The 21,187-nt window shown below is 45.5% G+C and overlaps 1 protein-coding gene across 1 annotated transcript in view; it reads right to left on the reverse strand.

Annotated features, from left to right (window-relative positions):
- Window positions 1–20,673, reverse strand: part of frem3 (Fras1 related extracellular matrix 3) — a 248,885-nt gene extending 228,212 nt beyond the window's left edge. The window contains exons 1-2 of the mRNA XM_038791914.1: window positions 15,557–20,673; window positions 6,312–6,401 (exon numbers count right to left, since the gene is read on the reverse strand). Coding sequence (XP_038647842.1) covers window positions 6,312–6,401; window positions 15,557–20,594 — 5,128 coding nt within the window. The 5' untranslated portion in view covers window positions 20,595–20,673. The remainder of the gene's footprint in view (window positions 1–6,311; window positions 6,402–15,556) is intronic.
- Between the last annotated feature and the right edge of the window lie 514 nt (window positions 20,674–21,187).

Here is a 21,187-nt window from a genome sequence, read left to right on the forward strand (position 1 = left end):
AAATAAAGCTTTTGACGGTTTCCTCAATTTTCTTTTATATTCCATTAGCTTCACAAATTCAGGAGTAACGTACAGGACCCAAAATGCTAAATGTTACTGGTCATTCATAGTTAATGGACAAAAGTTCAGCCATTTTTAGAATTACTTCAGATTTTGTCCCCCCTCATTTTCTTCTGTGGCACAAAGTTCCTGTTAAAGGCAGGATGCAAGTCCAGTTTTATTTTCCCTTTACCGGCAGTGTAAATCTATTTTGCTCTCTTGATGTTTACACACTTCGTTCCGGTGTATTAGTCGTTAAACTTTGTCGAATTAAGTTTCTATTATTTCCAGTGTGTCATTTTAATCTGGCCCTCTGCTCTGTGGAATACTCTTCAGAACATATGAGTACTTTCAGCATTAACAGTAGAATATAAACGGGTTTCATCTTTTCACTGAAAGCATTTCCAAAATCTGAAGTTGCCCGCTCCTAAAGGTTGTGTAAACTGGGGTAACTAAAGTTTTCAGTACTGATTTTTGTTTGCTCGGTGTTTTAAAGGAATTATAATGGATAAACAGAGTTAAGGCACAGGTCAGCCATGATCCACTTGAATGGCAGAGGCAGCTGGAGGGTCTGAATGATCAAATTCTGTTTCTATATTCCAGCTCCTCTGAAAGGGAATGAATTGCACATTCTTGATAGTCTCCTTATCCTGTCGACTAAATTCCTATTGCTGGGCTTCTCAAATTGTATTGGCACCATATTCTAACTTTATTATGGGTATTCTCTACCTAGCATTTTCCCTTGTCCTTGTTAACGGTTCAGCTGTTTGACAGCATCAAATATATATTGCAACAAGAAAATGGTGGACAGAATTCAATGCAAACATTTTTAAGTGTCAATTTGGGCAGGTTTGACGGGATGTTTCTCAGCAGATTTGTCTGTGAGATCCAGGCTGGTATTCACCGACACTTTGTTGTGTCTTGGGGAGTTTCTCCCCAGTCCAGCCCACACTTGGAAATGTTTTCATCATTGGCTCCTCAGAGATCAGGTCGCCATTTTGAAAGGGTGCCCTGATCTCTATGTAAGATTGAGGGTTCCCCACACCCTCCACTCACGTGCAATGTCACTCCCTGCACACATGGGCATTACCCCACACCCACCCAAGTGAGGACATCTGGCTATGTGGTCGCTCCACCCTTTTCAGGCATAAACATTTTTGGGCCCCCTCCTTTCAGGACCCCACGCTAAACTCCCCAACCTTTATGAGGCCCCTTCATACCCACCCTTCACCACAACCCCCCCATCTTTCATAAACCCCTCATTTCTCCTTTCATGGGCATTGACCCCTCAGGCTCAGACCTTTGGCAACACCACCTTGGCACCGGGACACTCTGGTACTGCCACCCAGGCACTTCCCTTTCCAGTTTGGCAGTTCTCAGGTGGCAGTGCCAAGGTGCCAGGCTGGCAGTTCCAAGATGCACAGGTGCCAGAGGGAGAGTTAGGGTGCTACCCTACTCTGTCCCTGACCACTCAGGGTTATCCAATGGTCTGGGAATCCCACCCCAGGTATCGTTAGGCCTGGCCCACATTTGTGTGGGCCAGTATTAAATGGCGCCCGGTCGAGGCTTCGCTGGGGAGACTGTTGATCGTGGAGCGATCTGACCCCGGGGGTGTCCCCACGGTGGCCTGGCCCGCGATCGGGGCCCACCGATCGGCAGGCGGGCCTGTGCCATGGGGGCACTCTTTTTCTTCCGCCCCCGTCACGGCCTTCACCATGGCGGGGTCGGAACACACCCCCTCCCCTGCGCATGCGCTGGTATGACGTCAGCAGCCGCTGACGCTCCGGCGCATGCGCGGACTTCCGCCGGCCGGCAAAGGCCTTTCAGCCCCGGCTGGTGGGGCGCCAAAGGCTGTTCGCGCCAGCCGGCGGAGCGGGAACCACTCCGGCGCGGGCCTAGCCCCTAAAGGTGCGGAAAATTTCACACCTTTGGGGAGGCCCGACGCCGGAGTGGTTCATGCCACTCCGTCCCGCCGGGACCCCCTGCCCCGTGGGGCAGGGGAGAATCCCGGCCCAGATTTCAATGTATTCTAATGACAGCACTGGTTTTATCCATTAAAAATAATGGTTTGGGCAAATGTTCTGCAATATAGAATCTCTATGAAAAAATTGAAAATGAAAATCGCTTATTGTCACGAGTAGGCTTCAATTAAGTTACTGTGAAAAGCTCCTAGTAGCCACATTCCGGCGCCTGTCCGGGGAGGCTGATACAGTGTAGAAGGAGGCTATTTGGCCCATCGAGTCTGCACCAACCCTTGGAAAGAGGACCCGACTGAGACCCAAGCCCCCACCCTACCCCCATAACCCAGTAATCCCACATAACCTATTGGATACTGAGGGACAATTTATCATGCTGCCCTAGAACATTAGCTTAATATATTTATTAATTAGTAGTGATTTTAGAAGAAGGGACATTATCTAATGTCAGTAGAGGTCAATACTTCAGTGTAGCCTCACAAAATATACCCAGTCAGCGTTGGTTCAACAAAGCTGTGATCCCAGTAACGGAACATCGCATGGAAGCAGCTCAAGTTTTAAATTCTGGAACAGTAAGCACCCGCGGAGGATCCATTTGTAGAAATTTCATGGCACTGTGGCCATGGAGATTGTTGAAGCAGGCTGTTCCAGGAAATAAGTCTGCCCAGTGTGACCCACTGAGATGCTGCAGCCTGTCTCGGATAGAATTTATTGCCAGCAATATTAGTGAGCGACTGCTTCACGCATCCTTACAAAGGTTGCATTGTCTACTACTTAAACCCCCATTAAAACAGCAGGACTAACGAATGCCACGAGGCGACATTAATACCACCAACAGTAACTTCTGTCTGAATGCTTCCAATTCACGGGGAAGCAATATTTCATAGATTGCTATAAATCAGACTGCTGCTGCCCTATTTTGCAATGATATCCGGTCTCTGTTGTTGAGGCTTGAAGCAGTCAAACAATAGAAGGAATTCGTCGCCAAAAATCCTGAGGGTATTTCAGCAAGTTCCTGTCAAGCGGGCTGAAAGTGTTTCCGAAATGATGGTGTTCTACATGGTTGTTGTAGACTTGCTTCAGGTGTCAGTGGAGGGATGTGAACTATATAGATAACAAAATAGCAGTGTAGATCTATTACAAAACATTTCAGCGTTGCTTTCACCATTAATGGAATGTTGGAACAAAAGCTCAAATAACATTTGACTAAAATTAAAATTTCCCACTAAACATAATCGCTGATTGAAATTCTATGCTGAATTATGAATGTCTGAAACACCACACATTGACTGCTGATGTCAGACTTGAAGCCAGAGCAGTATCTTCTGTCAGACAGATTGCCTGAGTTTCACCCCACTGAGTTCTGCATTTTTGCCTTTCAATGTGTTCAGCCAATTTTCAAAATACACACAAGGTGCAATAATTTGCACATATCAAGTTAGAACTTACATCTCCCAGAAACGCCCGAAAGCACTGGGTACAGAAATTGCTTTGAAGCGCAGTCATGGTCGTTATATAGCACATGGAGCAGCTATTTGTGCACAGTAGGCACCCAAAATAAAGTTAGAGGAAGAACTAGTTAAGGTATTTTTGGTGGTACTGGTTGCAGCAGGAATACTGGGCAACACACAGAGCATTCTTCTTCAAATAGTGCGATCTGAAAGCATGGGCAAGACATCAGCGCAACATAATTTGAAGGGAAGTTGCTCTGTTAGTGCAGCAATGAAATGTCAGCCTCACTAATGGGCTGGATTTTTTAGTAGAAACAGTGGCAAGGCTAACTGTGCTCACCTTCATTTACATGAAAATCAAACAGAAGCTTCTGTCGACCACATATGTGCAGTTAAATGCTGAAATTAGGATGTCGCTATCTGAGATGCCTTGCTCCTCTAAAAGCTGTGTGATAATAGCAACTCACTGCCTGATTCACAATGAAGCAGCATGAGGTTTCTGTGCTTACTTTATGTATATAAACTAAACTCATCAGAAAAAAGCTTGGGTTTGTCCATTTCAATTCAATACCCTTCTGTTGAACTTAAAATTAACTTTTACAAGTGTGGAGCAGCATTCCTTTCAAAATTCAAGATTCTAATTGATACTTCCTGGTTCAGACATGGTGCGACTCATTAACAATTGTTCAATCTGGTAGGTTAAGGAAACGCACTGCTGTTGGCCCTGTTCAGACAGGTTCCTGATGTTTTTCATTTTGTTAACAGTTGGCTGACTGGAACTTTCAGTGCATACGTCCACTAAATGCCTATGAGCAGGTCAAATAGCTAACAGTTTGGTCTTAGAGTAGAACTTGAGCTCACAACCTTCTAACTTAGAGGCAAGAAACAAACAACTAGCCTACGTTGGCTGGCACTATGCGCTGCTTCTTTAAAACAATTTGACTCATAATGGAAAGATTTAGGGCGCGATTCTCCGCTCTCCACGCCGGGTGGGAGAATCTCGGGAGGGCCGCTCTGGCACCCCCCGCGATTCTCCCACCCCCGCTCGGAGAATCGCCGCTCACCGTTTTTCCCGGCGACCGCCAATTCTCCGGCCCGGATGGGCCGAGCGGCCTGACGACCCCGACGGGTTCATGCCGGCGGCAACCGCACCTGGGTTTCACGATGGCGTCGGCCGTTGCGGAGAATTCCACCCCTAATTTGTAACAAGATTGTAAACCCATTCATAAAGAAGGCAACTTATTCATGACTGCCAGCTATGCTGGCAATGCTGGGATAGTTAAATAATGAAGGCGGCATGATGGCACAGTGGTTAGCACTGCTGCCTCACAGTACCAGGGACCCAAGTTCAATTCTGGCCTTGGGTGCCTGGCTATGCGGAGTCTGCACGTTCTCCCCGTGTCTGTATGCGTTTCCACCGGGTGCTCCAGTTTCCTCCCTGTGGTGAATGTAATATAGATGTATATAAGGCAGCACGGTGGCGCAGTAGGTTAGCACTGTGGCCTCACGGCGCCAAGGTCGCAGGTTCGATCCCGGCTCTGGGTCACTGTCCATGTGGAGTTTGCACATTCTCCCCGTGTTTGCGTGGGTTTCACCCCCACAACCCAAAAAAGTGCCAGCTAGGTGGATTGGCTATGCTAAATTGCACCTGAATTGGAAAAAATGAATTGGGTACTCTAAATTTTTTATTTTTTAAAAATAGATGTATATATGTTAATTCACACTGTCTTTGTAAGCGCAGTAGCGCTATCCTACCACTAGGGGGAGTAGTGCTGGGAGCACTCAGGGACTTGTACTGGGCTCCACCCTTGGCTCCGCCCATGACTCCTCCCCCTAGTGCAGCTGTATAAATACCCTTGTCCAGAGTCAGCCTGAGTTCACTACGAGTTCATTGACAGGTAACAGGCTGGCTCTGAAGTAAGTCGATTAAAGCCTAGATTCACATCGGAAACACGTGTCTGGTGAATTGATGGTTCCATCACTCCCTCAGTCCAAAGATGTGCAGAATAAGTGGTTTATCCATGATAATTTGTCCCTCACTATACAAAAGGTTAGGTAGGGTTATGGGGATAGGATAGAGTCATGGCTTAAGCCGGGTGCTCTTTCCAAGGGCCAGTGCAGACTCAATGGGCCGAATGGCTTCCTTCTGCACTGTCGGGATTCTATGGATTTTATGGATTCTAAGAAGCGTAGTATTTGTTTTTATTTTCCCTTGAAGTCTTTTTTATCCTTGCCGTTTATCTCTTTCTTCTACTTAGTGTGCTATTATAATGGTAATTGTAGGTTTACATTGGCATCTAATAGAAAATTACTAATGCTGATATTTTATGTGTCAGTCTGGATACCAAGCCTTGCTTATCCAATTTCTATCTAAACAATAATGCTAATCTTATATCTGAGCAATAAACCTCTTCATGACTCTGTTGCAGATGGTGCAGAGATTTGTAATATCACACAATTTCATCACATTCCAGTGTAATTCTCTGATTGCAATTGTCCATTTCTCCTCTTTTTCATAATTATTAGGATAAGTAAACAGACAAGGAGGCATGGTGATAATTGTAACACTCATCTTTTGCTTGGATTTCCCAACCTAACTGGGTTGGATGGAACTCTACTGTGACAAGGGCTCCTAAAGCCACAACAGTCCCTAAACACTTTCACATAATAGCAATGCGGTTACAGGTGACAGGAGACACTGCAGTATAGATCATAATTCAAAAGCTAGCTTTCTCAATTCTTTCACTGCATCTTTAATGGAACTTGACTCATAAAGCCTTTGGAAAGAAAGGCTGATGTGTTGAAATATTTTGAAAATACTACCCATTAAAAAATCAAGTCCTACCAGAATCTTCAATGGAGAAGTAGAAGATGTCACTTGTTGCATTATCACCATCGTACAAAACATAGGAGATCTTCATATCATCGATATCAGCTGTTAAAAGGGAATTTGCAGAGAATAAATAATTTGCGTGGTGTATCACCAAATAAATGTTGTTAATACCGTTCTAAACACACAAACTCCATTTACATTTTCCATCAGTTCAGTCCAATCTTGCACATGCATCTATTCCTTCAAAATTGCGGCTGTGAACAGTCAGCAAGCATCCAATGTTGGCTGCTTTCTATCTGTTTTTAAATCATTGTGTTGGGTGCACTAATATGTATTACAGTATTGTACTTTGTCTAACGATGATAAATAGCAAATAAAAACAGAAAATGCTGCAAATCCTGAGCAGATCAGACAGCATCTGCATTCAGAGAAACAAAGTTAACTCGATCTGATGAAATGTTATTGACCTAAAACCTCTATTTCTCTCTCAATTCAAACTTAGGGACCTTCCAGATTGAGAAGAGGAACTAGTGAGTTAATAACTGAATAACGCTTCCAAATGAAGATTCCCAGAAGAGTGGCATCGTGGTTAGCACTGCTGCCTCACAGCGCCAGGGACCTGGTTTTAATTCTGGTCTTGGGTGACTGCCTATGTGGAGTTTGCACGTTCTCCCCGTGTCTGGGTGGGTTTCCTCTGGGTTCTCCGGTTTCCTCCCACAGTCCAGAGGTGTGCAGGTTAGGTGGACTGGCCATGATCAATGCACAGAGTTATGGGGAAAGAGCGGGGGAAAGAGCCTATGCAGAGTGCTCTTTCAGAGGGTGGATTCACTGCACTGTCGGGATTCTATGGGGGAAAAATGTTTAAATCACTAAAAATAAAATAGTCAGGCCACCATTGTGGTGGGAGTCGGTGGGAAGTTTGCCAACATGGTGGCCTTTGGCTGCACATCTACTCAGGCAGGCAGGCAAGCAGGAAGAGCCTATAGGCCCCCTGGAGTGCTGGCATCCCATCCTGTTGCTGGATGCTTGTCTCCCCGCAATGAACTATCTTCCGTAATGTCGTGAAATCCCAGTCAATCTCCAGGGCCTAATCTTACCCAGGGCCTTATTGAGCCTAATTGGCCCTCCAGTTTCGAGTGCCCACCTGCCGCACTTAATTGAACAGGCAGCCTGTTTCCATGCTGATTAAGGGGGCGCCTCAGTTAAAATCCCAATGAATTTGTGTCAGATTTTGGACCCCAAAACAGTGCTGGCTCCTGTTTCCCACGCCCAAGTGAAAACGCAAGTGATATGGAGAAAACAGAAGGCAAGTAAAATGAAAAGCAAACTCAACCTCTTCCAAGTATTTCGCACATATCATTCTGCAAACTTTTAAGCATACATTGAATTTAATCGGTAGTTAAAGAATGCTTTTAATTTTCCTTCAATGAGAATATTCTTGCCAGGAAAACAAACTGCAACTGTAACTGCCATTCAAAGAATTCTGGTTCAGACTGATGAAAGGTATCTGTTTTACTTTTGATATAGTACATATAAGCAAACCCAATAATATTGTCCTATCACAAAATGCTTTTCAAGAAGTGGGGTGGCTGCTAATGAAGGTGAAAATGTAACTTGTGGTATTTTATAGAGACACTTTGAAGTGTGTTTCACGGAATTTCAGAATTGAACAATACAGAAAGAGGCCATTTGGCCCATCATTCCTGCACATGAAGGTTTTCCACCTTTTTCTAAATTTGTTGGAAGAACCACGATAGGAATAGAGGAACGAGAGGAATAGAGGGCCATGGACCCCGGGCAGGTAGAAGGTTTTAGGTTAGACAGGCAGCATAGTGGCGCAGGCTTGGAGGGCTGAAGGGCCAGTTCTTGTGCTGTGCTTTTCTTTGTTCTTTGAAAACCCCAGAAAAATGGCTTGACTTGTGCTATTTTTCTGAAGTTTCTGTGGCTCTCCCACTAAAGTTATAGTGCATGAACGAGAGAACTGCCTCAGATATTCACTCTTAGTTCACACAACTGAGCATCTGAGTTGTCTCTATTGATAGGGATTGAACACAATCCCTTGGGGCAGCACGGTAGCACAGTGGTTAGCACAACTGCTTCACAGCTCCAGGGTCCCCGGTTCGATTCCCGGCTTGGGTCACTGTTTGTGTGGAGTCTGCACGTTCTCCCCCTGTGTGCATGGGTTTCCTCCGGGTGCTCCGGTTTCCTCCCACAGTCCAAAGATGTGCAGGTTAGGTGGATTGGCCATGCTAAATTGCCCTTAGTGTCCAAAATTGCCCTTAGTGTTGGGTGGGGTTACTGGCTTATGGGGATAGGGTGGAGTTGTGGGTTTGGGAAGGATGCTCTTTACAAGAGCCTGTGCAGACTCGATGGCCGAATGGCCTCCTTCTGCACTATAAATTCTATGAACAATCCGTGACAGTATCTTTTTATAAAACATTTCAATATAGTACAACAACAACTTGAATGGGTTACTTTAATGAAGTAAAACAGTTCAAGGCATTTGACAATGATATCATCATTAAAAATAAATGGCTGCTGAAATAAAGGAGATGGTTTTAGGAGCACTGAACAAAGGTTTGGGCTAAAATCTGGGTTTTAAGGAGTCATATGGCAAAGCAGAGAGGAAGACAGATTTAGGGAAGGAATTTGAGAACATCGGGCCTAGATAGCCTAAAGCACAACAACCAATGGTGAGATGAAGGCAGAGAGGTACAAGAGATCAGAGTCAGAGGAATATGCCGGTTCGGGGCACGGGAGAGTTGAACTATTGCTCAGCTGGAGGAAGTTCAGAGCAAAAAAAGGAGAATTAAGAGTTGAGGTTGAGAATTTTAAATTTGAGGTGCCGGGTGACTCGGAGGTAAGGTAGGTAAATCAGCCTGGACATCGAGATAGTGAGAGTTGATTTGAGATAGGTTGCAATCAGCAGAATTTTAGATGAGCTGACATTGAGAGAAGGGAATTGGAATAGTTGAGTCTGAACGAGAGAAAGTTTGGAGGATTTCTGCAACAGATGAGTTGAGGCAGGGGCAGAGGCAAGTGATGTCATGAAGATGGTAGATAGTCTTGGCATCAGAAACCTACCCAGGATGAAAGAAGACACTAAGACTGCAAACAGAGAGGGTTTGCCTGAGATAGTGATGGAAGAGGGGGATAGAGTCAGTGACAAGAACAGAGAGTTTGTGGTGGAGACCAAAGATAATGGGTGGGATTCTCCCCTAACCGGCAGGGTGGGCCGTACCGGCACTGAGGAGTGGTGTGTACCACTCCACGTCGGGCCGCCCGGAAGGTGCGGACTCCTCCGCACCTTCAGGGGCTAGGCCGGCTCTGGCGGAATTGGCGCCGCACCAGCCGGCGCCGAAGGGCTTGGCACTGCGCCAACCGGCGCCAAAGGACCTCTGCCGGCTGGCACGAGTTGATGCATGCGCGGGAGCGCCAGCGTGTGCTGCTGTCATCCCAGCGCATGCGCAGGGGGGTTCTTCTCCGCGCCGGCCATGGCGGACCGTTACACCGGAGCGGAGGGAAAGAGTGCTCCAACGGCACAGGTCCGCCCACATATCGGTGGGCCCCGATCGCAGGCCAGGCCACTGTGCCTCCCCTCCCCCCCCCCCCCCCCCCCACCCTGGCCAGGGCCAGATCCCCCTCTCCCGTATATTACACCCCCGCCGAAAAACCGGCACCGGAGAATCCCGCAGCTGGCGTCGGGCGGCAGGGCAGGATTCACGCCGCACCCCCTGCCGATTCTCCGGCCCAGCGGGGGGTCGGAGAACCCCGTCCAATAGGTTTAATCTTCCCAATTTTTAGCTGGAAGACACTCTGCCTTACCCAAGACTGGATGTCAGTCTATGAGACTGACAGCACTGAAGCCGTACAACGATCCAACATATAACTCGAGTTTTTGGTGTTTTTACTCTGGCATAGGCCTTCTCTTTTTGTTATGAAATGTAAGAGAAAGGTAGAGATAAGGATAGATATGGATAAAGTAGATGTAGAGCGGATGCTTCCTCTTGTGGGATATTCTAGAATGAGAGATCATAGTCTTAGGATAAGAGGTAGCAAATTTAAAACAGACTGGAGGAGAAACTACTTCTCCCAAAGGGTTCGGAATCTGTGGAATCTGCTACCCCTGCGTGCAGTAAGTAAATTTAAGGAGGAGTTGGAAAGGTTTTTAATTGGTAATGGGGTGAAGGGTTATGCAGAACGGGCATGACAGTGGAGTTAAGACCAGGATGGGATCAGCCATGATCAATGGCAGAGCAGAACACAAAATGAAAATGAAATGAAAATCGCTTATTGTCACGAGTAGGCTTCAATGAAGTTACTGTGAAAAGCCCCTAGTCGCCACATTCCGGCGCCTGTTCGGGGAGGCTGGTACGGGAATTGAACCGTGCTGTTGGCCTGCTTGGTCTGCTTTAAAAGCCAGCGATTTAGGCCAGTGTGCTAAACCAGCCCCTTATGATGGGCCAAATGGCCTAATTCTGCTCCTATATCTTATGAACGTACAATAGAAAGGTATTATTTGTTTTTATCTGAGAGCTAGCACCACCTCTGCATCGGGTTATAGTGGAGCTCTCCAAGGCCACTCATGTTTGTATTATTTGTTCCTGCATAAAAACATTGAAAAATTACTTGAATGGGGGGGGAGGGGGAAACAAGGGTGGTAGATATTTTTAATGTATTTTTCAACAATTAAACATAAGCAGAATAATTATTCGCTGAAAATAGCCATGAAAAACCAATTAGAAATTTGGATAGGCGTACCAAGCTGCCCTCATGCAAATGTTTCTTAGTAAAATCTCGAATGATCAACCATATCATTCTTACTACTTTAATTTAAAACAAAAGCATCATGAACTTCTAGTAAAGTTATCATTGAAATCCCAAATCAGGCTTGTCAAAAAGTCTCCCTCAGGCACCTTAAAGCTTTCCGAGGCCTTTGTCAAACACCACTTAGAGTTAATAACAGCCATTCATCTTATTAACAAAAGCATGGATGACAAGATCACTAGATATAAACTTTCAGTTGACCACAATTATAGGAAAAGCCAAAGACATAATGGATCAGTGGAATGGCAGGAATTCCCAGGCAAGAGAAGGCGTTAACGTTTTTCGACATATAATTAATGCAAAAGGACAAAGATTTAGTCAGGGAATTGTACATCATGGTCATTTAGAAGTTAGTTTTTATATCCAGTCAAACATAGTATGTTCAAATCACAATTTAAAAAGTATATTTGGAACATTTTGACAAAAATAAAACAAACCCAGAAGCAATAGTCTTTTGCAGGTAACATGCTGAATGTTGATTGTAAAAGATCTGTTTTAATGACATTGCATTGTTCCAATTCTAACAGCTTTCAAAAATAAATATCTACGGTTTTTTGTTTAATTTAGAGTGTCCAATTCTTCCCCCCCCCCCCCCCCCCCCCCCGCCCCCCCCCCCCCAACCCCCCCCCCCCCCCCCACCCAATTAATGGCAATTTAACGTGGCCAATCCACCTACTCTGCACATCATTTTGGGTGGTGGGGGTGAGTCCCAAGCGGACACGGGTGCAAACTCCACATGGACAGTGACCCAGGTCTGGGATCAAACCCGGGTCATCAGCGTTGTGAGACACCAATATTAACCACTGCGCCACCGTGCCATCCTATAACTATCTAAGGTTTCTTCCAAACAAAATCCGCTTTAAAGCAACCAATGGGTATTTGTCACTCAAAATACATTTGGCATCGATAGTTTCTGAATGTAAAACTACCAAACTGCAAGATTCCAACTTTGGGAAATTAAATCAACATAATATAAATCACTACATCTGTAAACACTTGAGAGTTCACAGGATACATATTCAATTACAGATCATTTACATACTTAAAATAAATTATTTTGAAATTATGCTGCTGCTACAATGATGGGACAGAACTACCGTCAATACACAAAAGTTGATGACCAGCAAAATTTTAAAATTTAAAAAATAAAATCAAGGAATGAACTCAGAGAAGTCTGAGACAAAAGTATATTCTACTGACACACTTTGTCCCGCTTTGTAAATGTATGAATGATCAGCTAAAAGCATCAAACAGGAAGAAGTATCACTTTGTGTTTATTCTATTGCCTTAATAATCAAGGGTCAATCCAAATACATGGCACTCTTGAGATGAAGTTGTTCCAAGTATTTGTTTTAAATTTACCTTTTACTAATTTAAATTGATGTCCACAGCCCACCTGGCTTATTATAAATTCCTATAATAGGCTTCATTTATTTATCTGTGCAATCTTTTGCAATCCATCGCAATAAGGTGCTTCCTTAAACAACTTCTCCCAGACTACAGCTTGAGATTCTTTTTCAATTTTCCTTACAACTCATCCATTAGAATGAAATATGCCTTATTGCTTTTCCTCATCTTCTTCAAAGGATATGAATGCTTTTTGTAATTAAATTGTACACTTGTTTTCAAAATGCATTCCTGCAGCCATGCCCTCTAGTGCAAACTCTTTCTCTCCCATTGGTGCTTGTTCTTTCATCCGCCTGAGCCCCAAATTCTGAAAATTCCCACTTCAAGGATCTCCACCTCTCCTCTCCTCTAAAAAAAAATTGAAATCCAACTCTGTGGCCACACATTTAGTCACAGATCCTAATATCTTCTTTGTTTCAGTGTCAAATTATATTTCTGTGAAGAACCTTGGAACAATTTTCTGCATTGAACGTGCTATATAAATGTATGTTGCTGTTCTTTTATCATATTGTCTATCTGTTGAAGGTGATGGGCCAAAACCCACTCCTCGGTTTCTTGCTAAATGTCCTTCAACCAGTTCAGTTTGATTCATCCTCTCTAAGGGCAGCATGGTAGCACAGTGGGTAGCACTGTTGCTTCACACTCCAGGGTCCCCGGTTCGATTCCTGGCTTGGGTCACTGTCTATGTGGAGTTCTCCCCGTGTCTGCGTGGGTTTCCTCCGGATGCTCCGGTTTCCTCCCACAAGTCCCGAAAGATGTGCTGTTAGGTAATTTGGACATTCTGAATTTTCCCTCTGTGTACCGGAATGTGGCGACCAGGGTCTTTTAACATAACATCATTGCAGTGTTAATGTAAGCCTACTTGTGACAATAAAGATTATTATTACTATGTGATGGACGTATGCTTTAGTCCTTGCTTTCCTTCATATGTTTTCTCTCACACTTTTCCACATTAAATGCCAGTTGCCACCTGCCTACCCATTCCATGAAACTGTCTGATTTTCTGCTGAACTGTTTCACAGTCCTTTTCGCTGATTGTCAAACATGTGCATCACTAACACCTTTTTCTGAGTTGTCAACAAAAATTCAAGATTGTACTCCTCAGTCTTAAGACCCAATCAATCATTAGACCTTCAACCACATAAGAAACATAAACTACATAATTAGCTACATCTGTATGGCCTTCAGTTATGCCACTGTACTGATGAAAAAGTGTGGGACTTTCTCCTTTTTTTGTGTAATTTAGCAGTTAGTGCTCTGTTACCCCATTGCAATCAAAGGTTCAAGATTCACCAATTCAGACCGTTAATCAGAAACATTTTATAAAATTAGTATGTAACAAAACACTAAAGGTTGAGCCTTAAAAGGACAAGGTGGTAGCTACTGATTGGACTTGTCAGGTATGTGAAGAAACTATATCCAAACATGCCCACTGTACCAATCGATAACTTTATTTTCTGTATTTCAAGGAACTTCTTAAACTTGCAATATGACCCAAAAATGATCAAAATAATTTTACGAAAAATTGAGAAAAATATAAATAAGCGTATTATGCTTTGTAAACAAACGAAATGCATTTCTAGTTACTAATTAAAATTACATTTGTAAAATGTGGTGCAAAACATCAAATAATAATGTTTCCCTGTGACACTGCCTTGGGCTAAATGTATTAACCTCATCAGGTTCATCACGATGAACATTTTGTTTCTCATACTTTCGCTTCTCACAAATGATAACATTGTATATAATTAAACTCCACTTACTATCACCAATTATTCTTGTCGCTCTGGGGTGCTTTTGATTAAATGTTCAAAAGAATAATTTTCAAAATAGAACAGGTAATTGTTTGGATAACCAATGTTAATTAATTGTGCACTGGGCTAATGTCTCAAAGGCGTGTATGAGTGTTTAAACAAAGTTAGCAAATGTTTCTTTGTCTCTATTGAATACTGTACGGAATTGCACGATGATCATTCATTCACACCACGCACCAATTCATTCATTTTCTATGTTTAATGGTTTAGGAGAAAAAGTATCATCTAAGAACCACTTGGTTAATCCCTTCTACCTTCAAAGTGTTCTTCAAGTAAGAGCAGCTTTCATAATCTAAATCCTGTCTTCAGACTGGCAATATCATGCCACTCTTTTCAAAATTCAAGTTTTTTTCGCTTTGTTCATTTGTTTTGAATTTCTCTTACACGGCCACTAACGTTTCACCAGATTTCACTGATCAGAATTAGAATTGATAATTTTTATTAATAATAATATTTATTATTGTCACAAGTAGGCTTACATTAACACTGCAATGAGGTTACTGTAAAATCCCCAAGTCGCTACATTCTGGCACCTACTCAGGTACACAGAGGGAGAATTCAGAATGTTCAATCCACCTAACTTGCACATCTTTTGACTTGTGGGAGGAAACCGGAGCACCCGGAGGAAACTCACACAGACACGGGGAGAATATGCAGACTCCGCACAGACATTGGCCCAAGCCAGGAATCGAACCTGGGACCCTGGAGCTGTGAAGCAACAGTGCTAACCACTGTACTACACTGCCAGTTCCAGCAAAAACAGCTATGTAAAGGATAAATTAAGCATGAAAAAATTCTGCTACACAAATAACAGTGCTCAAATGCATACCACAACCTATTTGATGCCCTCTTGGTGCAAGCTATACTCAATTACCTGAGAGGAAATGTCATGTTGCTTCACCACTCATCACTCCAGAGGAGCAAATGATAGAGGTGCAGATATACGGGCAAAAATGCAACAAAACATATAGCGAGACAGCACATGTGAAAGACATCATTGTTCTCAAGACAGAAGCTATTTGTTAAAGCTGCTCTTTTCTATAAGCCACACATATTTAGTGATATTGTGGAAGTTAAATCAGAGATCAAATTTAGGTAATGTGCAATGAATTGTTATTCTTTGATAGAGATTAAATAAATACTGCAACATCCTTCGAGAAAATATTTCACTGTGTAAAACATGATCCTGAAAAATTCTTGCTGACTAACCTTGACTGAACGTGATGACACTGTCATTACCCAGGTCAGTGTTAATGATGTAACCATGCTGTGGTCCGTCTGTGATCCTAAACTTCAGGAGTTTCTGCGGGCTATCACGATCTTCAGCCTTCAGCGCTTTGCTGGTGATCAAAAATCCAAGGTGACCTGTGTGCACAACTCGAAGGGTTGGAGCCCCTTTATTCACAACAATTTGTGGAACACCATTGTCAACTGCTGATATTTGGATCTTCATCATCTGAGGCCTGCGGGTCTCAAACACAGTATCCGGGAAAACATAGTATTCAGTGTGTGTGCCATCTGTTACAGTGAAAGAGAAACTGTCCTCGTTTGTCTCAGTGCCATCATGTTTATAGCTAATAAGATTTTCATTGAGGTCCTGCTTGGTGAAGCTGGTGATGGGTTGGCTTCTGTTAAATAACAACTGACCGTGCACAGGAACTTGAGTAATGGTGAAACGCAGAAGATGGTCTGGAGTGTCACGGTCCTCAACCCTGAGCTCAAATGGAGTGATCAGCTTCATTTCCCCTTCACTCACAACTAGATCGTGGACTGTGAGCACTGGTTTCTTATTGTCTACATCTGTTATCGACACACGAAAGGTACGAAAGACTGGATTGTAACCATCAGTCACCTCAAATTCAAAACTGTCCATTTTAACTTCGTCATCTGATGTATGGATGTAATAGATTTTATTTCCTGCTAATTCTAACTGAGTGAAGGAGGTAATTGGGACGCCAGGACTATCAGTCTTTTCTAGGTGACCACGACTTGGGGCACGAGTGATGCTAAATCTTAAGTGTTCATCAGGGCTGTTAATGTCACTAGTGCTCAGCAAGTCGGTGGTCAGTGTGACCTTCCCACCTTCTTTCAGTGTAACTCCTTTGTTAATTACTTCTGGGAACAGCATATCAATGCTGCCGATGCTAACATAGAAGTAGCGATCGATCAGGGTGTTGGTGCCATCTGTTACATCAAATTTAATAAGATCACGTATACCTTCTTGGCCGGTGTGCACATACTGAATGAATCCTTTATCAATTTCGTCCTGAGTAAAATTCATGCCGACAGTGATATTCTGAACCACATCACCATCTTTCATTAGATGTTGCAATAAGCCTTGGCTTTGGCTATGACGAATTATATAAGTCAATGTTTTGTCATCTGAATCTAAGTCTGTCGCTTTTAGGATTCTGTTGGTTATTAGCTTTGATTCACCTATTTCAATCTCTAGGCCATCATTAATGGTGATCCGCGGTGTTTCATCATCAACGAGAATGATCATGATGAGGACTGTCTTGTCGACTATATGTCTTCCATCTGTGAGACGAATATCAAAGCTGTCTTCTTTGGTCTCAGAATCATCATGTTCATAGACAATATTGGAACCAATTGAAATTTCCCTTAGAGTAAAATTTTTGACTGTAGCAGTACCACGTGCTAACTGTTGCACAATCTGTCCGTGTTTTGGTGGCTTGCTTATAATAAAATAAAGTTCATCAGCAGGAATATCTGCATCGGCCGCATTCAAAATTGGAGTGTCAACAACAAGACTCATCCCCTCCATTACAACAAATTCACGAGTGAAAATCTCTGGCTTCTCATCATTGGTTGGTATGATGATGATTGGGAAGAAGTGACGCTGCGAGAAATTAATGCCATCAGAACAGCGGAAGGTGAACCTGTCCTCAACCTTTTCAACCCCTTTGTGAATGCTTTGCACATAGTAGATATGCCCATCGCGAACATCTTTAATAGTAAATGCACTAATTGCTGTGCCAGTCCTTGACTTCTCAGACCCAGGAGCTGGAGAAATGTTTTCAACATAGCCAAAAGTAGATTGAACAATTATTGTGCACAGGATATCATCATTGGGAGTATCTTTATCTCCAGCATTGAGATTTGCCAGTGTAATAACATTCTTCTCTCCCTCCAAAACTGTATAATGCTCACCAATCATGACCTCAGGTGCCATACTGTCGACAGGCAAGACTGTGACTTGAACTCTGACGCCTTGCACTTTGTTTCCACCAACAACCCATTCATTTGACATGTCAGATATGGTCAAGTTGAAGGAATCGTGTTTTTTCTGAGTTCCAATTTCACCACTGGTATGAGCGTACACCACCACTCCACTGATGATATCCTCCTGGGTGAATCTCTCTGCCGGTAACCCATTTACTAATATCTCACCAAGCTTAGGTGGGTCTTCCACAATGAATGTCAGCATTAGGTCGTCAGTGTCCTCATCAGTACCCTGGATGACATTGGTGGTAATTTCAGTGGCCCCCTTCTCAAGTACATCTATGTGTGATCCGAGTTGTCCTTCAGGAAGCATAATGGTTGGTGTCTCATCATCTACTGGCTGCACTGTCACCCTGACAATTATTGGCACTTCATGGACCCCGTCGCCAACGTTTAATCTGAATGAATCGCTTGTAGACTCGTGCCCGTTGTGCCAGTACACAACCCGCCCACTTGCAATATCATCCAAGATAAATGCTTCACCGACAGAAATGGTGACTCCTACATATTGTAAATGGCCAAGCTTTGGAGCCTGTGTCAAGGTGAAGGTTATTTTGTCTTCATCAGTATCCTGATCGGCGGCATCCAACTCTGCGATGGTTAATACAAAGTGACCCCGCTCAGGCACATTGAATCCCGTGTTTGTGATTTCAGGGGGTTTATTGTCCACTGGCTGTAAAAAGATGGTGAAAGTGCCTTGGACGGAATTCCCGGCGGTGTCTTCCACTGAGTAAGTCCACTGGACCACTTTTGGGGTAATGCCAAGCTCCTGGTCTGGGGGGCTGTAGGCGACCTTGTGGTGGTTCACTTGGGACTGGGTGAACTCAGTGAGAACCACGCCAGGGTTTTCGGTCAACACGATGTGGCCCGTCCTGACTGGGTGGTTCTCATCCACATCGGTGGGAGGTGTGAGCACGGTGTACCTCAGGTCCCGGTCATCGGAATCCAGGTCGGTGTAACGCAGGAATTTCCTGCGGAGATGGGTAAGCTCGTACTCCTTCACCAGCATCTGGAGCAGGCAGCCAGGGAAGAGTTCAGGCGGGACATCATCCACTGGCTGGATCTTGATGGTGAATGTGTGCTCCCCTGACTGGTTTGGAGGGTCATTGTCATCCTGAACACGGAAGCGGAAAGTGTCCATCAAAATGCTGCTGCTGTGAGTCCCAGTGTGCAGGTAATACAGCTTCCCATCCAGGATATCCTGCTGGGCCCACTCAGTCACCACCTTCTGGTAGAGCCCCTGGCTTTGCAAATCCTTCCAGCCAGAGGGTTCATCCGGCTCCTCCTGCTGTCTCAGCAACATGGCACCGATTTCCGAATAGGGAGGTTCCAGGACGAAGCGGATGGTCGAATCTTCTGAGTCAATGTCGGTGGCGCTGAGGATGAAAGGGGAAATCTGCAGCATTTCGTTCTTGAACAGCACCAGGCCGGTGTTGGCGTTAATGATGGGAGGCTCGTCGTCAGTCGGTGCAATGGTGATGGGGAAGAGGAACTCCACCCGGTGTTTGCCGTCACTCATCCGGAAGATGATATTGTCGCTGTGGGTGTCCGAGCCATCGTGTTGGTAAACCACCAGGCCCGCGTCCAGATCAGCCGGGGTGAAAAATGTCCTCCTCTGCCCCAGCACTGTGAGCTGGCCGTGTCTCAGCCCAGCCAGCACTCTGACCTGCACATCCTCCAAATTGTCCTCGTCGCTGATTTGCAGGTTCTGCCCACTGGCCAGTGGGCGGGACTGGCCTTCAAACAGCAGCTGCCCACTGTTCCTGGTGGCCACTGGCGCCAAGGTGTTCATCGGCTTCACCACCATCATGAAGGCGAAGGTGTCCGAGGTTGCCCCTTCGCTGTCCACCACCTCCAGCTCCATCTGGAAGATCCTCTCCTTGTCTGAGTCCCCCGGAGGTGGCTTGTAGGCGATTTTCAGCTCCCTGACCTCCCTCTGATAGAAGGAGGTGATGGGCAGGTTCTGGTCGTCGGTGCTGAGGATGTAACCTTGCTGGGGGCCCAGAGCTGAGGTAATGTTAAAGATCAAATCATCGGGGTCAGACTCCACGTCCTCAGCAGCCAACATGTCGCTGGTGATGGCCGTCATGACAAACTGGTCCACCTCCATCATCATCATAGCCACAAAGCTGGGTTTGGGCGGGGTGTTTTCCGTACCCTCCCGAATCCTCACCATGATCTGGAAATACTCCTGTTGGAGTGGGTTCCCTGCCACGTCCAGCAGCTCCACCAGCATGGGAATGTAATCCCTGTTGGGTGAGCTGGTGCTGGCCGTGTGCCTGTAGCGGATTCCTGAAGTCAGGAAGGTCTCGCAGTCCAACATCTGCCCGTTGGATGTCAAGTTGGAAAGCTTGCCGTACCTGGGCAGGCCGCCGGTGCCGAGCAACGGGGTGATCTTGCACGTCTCCGAGCTGCTGTCGAAGGTGTAGCCCAGCACCTTCTTATCGATGGGGTTACTGCTGCCCTTCAGCTTGTCCACCAGCAGGGGGATGTTCCGGGTCAGGATCTGCAGCTGCTGGAAGACCACCTCCACCTCCAGCACGAAGGGCAGGATGGTGGTGCTCCTCCTGCTGTCATACCGGAGCTGCAGCCTCACTCGGTCTGTGCCGGGGCTCCTGGAGCCGAAGTGAGTGTACTTGACGTCCTCCGGGCCGAAATCACAGGGGAACTTCTTGGGGGACAGCATGCCAGGTCTCTGAGACAGGGGGTCGTTCTCCAGCACCGTGACAAAGCAGCGGTCCCCCGGCCGCACTTGGATGAGCAGCTCGCTGACTGGGTCGATGTAGACTGACCTGCCGAAGGGAACTCTCACTCCACTGTTGGCCAGCAGCACCGAGTCCGGGCTCGCCCCGTCCGCCAGGGAGGGCTGCAACTGCCCCTCAGCACTCACTGCCACCCACAGACACAGAGCAACCAAACAGCGCACCGTCACAGAGCCGGGGCTCAGTCTGCAGCTGGACACATCTGGCAAGCCGGACACTGCAGCTTCCCTACCACCGGCCATCGCTTCTTGCTGCAAATCCTCAGCAGAGAGAGCGAGCGAGCTGCACTCACACACTGCTGCTCACACATGGACACAGTGAACTGCAGCTCACACAGTGGCTAGCAGGTAAAGACCAGGGCACAGACCCCGCCCCTAGAGAACAGACCCCGCCCCTAGGGAACAGACCCCGCCCCGGGAGAATCAAGTTAGAAGTCTTACAGCACCAGGTTAAAGACCAACATGTTTGATTCGGAGCGCTGCTCCTTCCTCAGGTGAATGTTACCTGCTCCGAAAGCTAGTGTTTGAAACAAGCCTGTTGGACTTTAACCTGGTGTTGTTAGACTGCTAACTGTTCTCACCCCAGTCCAACGCCGGCATCTCCACATCATGGCTCGAGAATCAAGACAGAGGCAATACAGCAGCAGTAAGTTTCAAGGGACTTAGGCACGGCTGGATGGCCCTGACTTTAATGCCAGAAGTGGTAGAATTCTCACCTGTCATGCAGGAGGCCCGGGTTCGATTCCTGGCCAATGCAGGCTGGCTGGTGTTTCATTGTTATTTTGGGCAGCACGGTAGCACAAGTGGATAGCACTGTGGCTTCACAACGCCGGGGT

Source organism: Scyliorhinus canicula, chromosome 3 (assembly GCF_902713615.1).
Source record: "Scyliorhinus canicula chromosome 3, sScyCan1.1, whole genome shotgun sequence".
Lineage (NCBI taxonomy): Eukaryota > Metazoa > Chordata > Chondrichthyes > Carcharhiniformes > Scyliorhinidae > Scyliorhinus > Scyliorhinus canicula.